The sequence below is a fragment of the Sinocyclocheilus rhinocerous genome, unplaced genomic scaffold (assembly GCF_001515625.1).
Source record: "Sinocyclocheilus rhinocerous isolate Xijiao unplaced genomic scaffold, SAMN03320098_v1.1 scaffold36, whole genome shotgun sequence".
Classification (NCBI taxonomy): Eukaryota; Metazoa; Chordata; class Actinopteri; order Cypriniformes; family Cyprinidae; genus Sinocyclocheilus; species Sinocyclocheilus rhinocerous.
Window position 1 is genome coordinate 2,625,095 of NW_015664459.1, and position 3,661 is coordinate 2,628,755.

A 3,661-nucleotide genomic window follows, 5' to 3' on the forward strand; every position below is an offset into this window, starting at 1 on the left:
CATTGAAACAGATCCTCTCGCAAGTATGCCCAGGGGACTGGTTCTTTATGCTGGACCTGAAAGACGCTTACTTTCACATCCAGATAGCCCCCCGTCACAGACGATTCTTGAGATTCGCCTTCGAGGGAGTGGCTTATCAATACACGGTCCTTCCCTTTGGACTGTCTCTAGCTCCTCGCACTTTTACGAAGTGCATGGATGCGGCGCTTTCCCCGCTGAGACAGACGGGAATGCGCATTCTGAATTACCTCAACGACTGGCTCATTCTGGCCCAGTCGGAGGACGAGCTACTATCTCACAGATCCCTCCTCCTCAGCCACTTAGAATGCCTGGGACTCAGGGTCAATTTTGCCAAGAGCGCGCTGTCCCCCAGCCAACAGATATCGTTGCTGGAAACAGTTTTAGACTCGCGCCAGAACGTGCGCTGGCCATTCAGCAGCTCGCGGCCTCATTCAGAGTTGGAGCCTCTCGCCCCCTCAAGGTGTTTCAGAGGATGCTAGGCCTCATGGCCTCAGTGTCTCTGGTACTACAGTTGGGCCTGCTCCACATGCAGCCCCTTCAGTACTGGCTGAAACCATGAGTTCCATCCCGCGCCTGGCGTCTCGGATGCTTTTGCCTCAAGGTAGACCGGGCCTGTGTATCAGCCTTGGCCCCTTGGAAAGGAACGGGGCATGGAACGGGGCGTGCCCCTGGGAATGGTCTGCAGAAGAAAGGTAGTCTCGACAGATGCCTCCAACACGGGTTGGGGAGCGCTGTGCGATGGCAAGCCAGCTTTCGGCCACTGGTCGAAAGAGGAAGGCTGGGACCCACGACTCTAAGGTCGTCCTGAAACCAAGGCATAGTTATGTACCTAAAGTGCTCTCTACTCCATTTAAAGCACAGGTAATAACTCTATCGGCGCTTCCTCCTTCAGAGCAAGACCAAGAGTTGAACTTACTCTGTCCCGTCAGGGCACTGAAAGTCTATGTTGAGTGTTCCGCCCTGTTCAGGCGGTCGGATCGGCTATTCGTATGCTTCGGTGGCCGCACCAAGGGTTGTCCAGTTACGAAGCAGAGATTTTCCAAATGGATAATTGACGCTATTATGCTAGCATACTCTTCTTTGGGCCTTCAGTGCCCCATGGGAGTAAAAGCCCACTCAACTAGAGGCATTGCCTCTTCGTGGGCTTGGTCTAGTGGTGTGTCCATTGCAGAAATTTGTGCGGCGGCCGGCTGGGCCTCGCTGTCCACATTTTCCAGATTCTATAGTCTGGACATCCCGGCCTTACAGGCGCAGGTCCTTTCTGCATAGCAGGGCACTCTGTCACATGACAACCAGTGCTTGGCATTTGCCTCCTTCATGTACGCTTTTGGCCCTCAGTGAGTTCCGAGGCTGTACTGAATTATTTCAGGACGATGATACAAGGCTGGGCCGACCTCTCTGAGTTTAGCCCTACTGCCTTTTGCAGGGCTTACCTGCAAAATACTTGGTCCCTCTGGTTCCCCTTGGGTGCTTAAGGCAAGTTCAAGTATTAGTCGTTCCTCTAGCATAGCACGGCAGGATTGTACTGGTTCCCCAAGAGTCTTAAACAGGCGCAGTACGAGTGAAGTATCGATAGGGAACGTACTCGGTTACTAACGTAACCTCGGTTCCCTGAGATACAGAACGAGTACTGCGTACTTTGCCATGCTATGTAGCTGCACGACTCAGTTGTCACTTCAGCATCTTAAACAGACGCAGTACTCATTCCGTATCTCAGGGAACCGAGGTTACATTAGTAACCGTGTACGTTTTATCTTAACCTTATCTTTATCTTAACATCAGTTTTTTAAAGACAATGACATCAAGGTTCTGATATTAGTGCCATCGAGATTGTATTACTATTTTATTTACTGTGTAAGCACTTTTAAATGATTGTTACCATTTCAATTTATTTGAAATATTAAATATTTACAATATTTACTTATTGTCAAAACATCTGTTAATATACTATCCTTTGTGTTTGTGTGTAACAGGAAAGATGAACCATTTCTACAAACATGAGTAAGTTATTTTATCTAATCTGCACATATTACATTTAAATGCACAGTGATGAAAAGTATTCAGTTATACCATTAAAGCATTTAAAAAAAAATTTGTATACTTGCAGTGTTATGGAGTTGCAGTCTATGAAGTCAGTTTCTAAGTCTCTAAATGAAGGAATTGTCTCGATCTGTAACATCTGCAAGTCCCTTATGAATGCACAAGTCAATCCCACCACTGGCACATCCTCCAATTACAAACAAATCAGGGTACATATCGAGGATGCTGAGCAGTGCATGAAAAATACTGAGAAAATGATTCAAGAAAAACTGGTAAATTTGGATGAACGCATGGAGCAACTTATTAGAGAGAAGCAAAACGTTGAGCAGCAGAAGAAAGAAAAAAGCATGACCATGGATAAATTGCACGAAGAGAAGAAGTCTGCTGAAGTTTCATTAGAGTGTTCCAAAGCAGCTTTGACACAGGCTATAAAAAACCTAGAATCAGCAAACTATGCCCTAAGAGTACAACAAGACAGGAAGAATGCAGGTGAAGGACTGACAATTGCAGGGGGGGTATTGCTTGCAATACCAATTATTGGATGGATTGCTGGTGAGTATTACATTACTCTTACCAGGGCTGTACGTTAACTTTTTTTGGCACATAGCACTGGTGCTTCAGAGGTTGAAAGTTTTGTAGCACAGGCCAAACAGTTGTAGCACAAGTTAGGGGTGGGCGATATGGCAAAAATATCATATCACCATTTTATTCAGGAATATCACGATTCACGATTTTATCACGGTTCTTTTTACACGTTTTTTTTTTCTATTTTGCAAGTTGCCTGTAAAAAAAAAGAAAAAAAAGAAAGAAAAAAAAAAAGCCTTTCAAGGTAACAAAATATAAAATAAAAAAGAATGGCAGACATTTAGGCCAAAGTGGGCGAAGATAAAAATCTTTGTCATTATTTTATCTTTGTTATTAGAAAATAAGAACAAAAGAACAAAAGATATACATTACAAAAACACATAATATACAAATAAAACAAACAGTGCTTTATTTTTCAGGTACAGTATTTAGAAGTAACATTAAATATTAAAATAAAACACTATATACACTATATACATCAATTATAATTTTTTTAAGCAACTGTATTAAAGTTCATCAGTCATGAGCAGTGAGTGATTTTTCAGGGTTTTTTTTGTTTTTTTATTAATATTAAAGGGATAGTTTACCCAAAAATGAAAGATCTATCATCTGTCTGTCAATTCTGTCATAGTGTTTTATATTTATCCCATCATTTACTCACTCTCAAGTTGTTTTAAACCTGAATTAGTTTATTTCTTCTGTTGAACAAAAATTATTTTGAAGAATGTGGGTAACCAAACAGTTGTATTGTACAGTATTTTTTTCCTACTATCAAAGTCAATGTGGACCAGCAACTGTTTGGTTACCCACATTCTTTAAAATATCTTCTTTTGTGTTCAGCACAATAAATAACAAAATATTTGGGTGAACTATTCCTTTAATGACAAGCGGCAGCATGTTTAGTTCTGTCCCTTTTGTCCCTTTACGCATCTGTTTCTCTCTCAACTGTTTACTTTCATTTTAGACATAACTAACTGTGTTTATATGTAAACCTTGTGTGCTTTTGACAGTATTA

At 42.0% G+C, this 3,661-nt stretch overlaps 1 protein-coding gene across 1 annotated transcript in view; it reads left to right on the forward strand.

Annotated features, from left to right (window-relative positions):
* The window catches only part of LOC107730152 (uncharacterized), an 11,584-nt gene that overhangs the window by 5,531 nt on the left and 2,392 nt on the right, over nucleotides 1-3,661 (forward strand). The window contains exons 2-3 of the mRNA XM_016540889.1: nucleotides 1,995-2,022; nucleotides 2,129-2,613. Coding sequence (XP_016396375.1) covers nucleotides 2,000-2,022; nucleotides 2,129-2,613 — 508 coding nt within the window. The 5' untranslated portion in view covers nucleotides 1,995-1,999. The remainder of the gene's footprint in view (nucleotides 1-1,994; nucleotides 2,023-2,128; nucleotides 2,614-3,661) is intronic.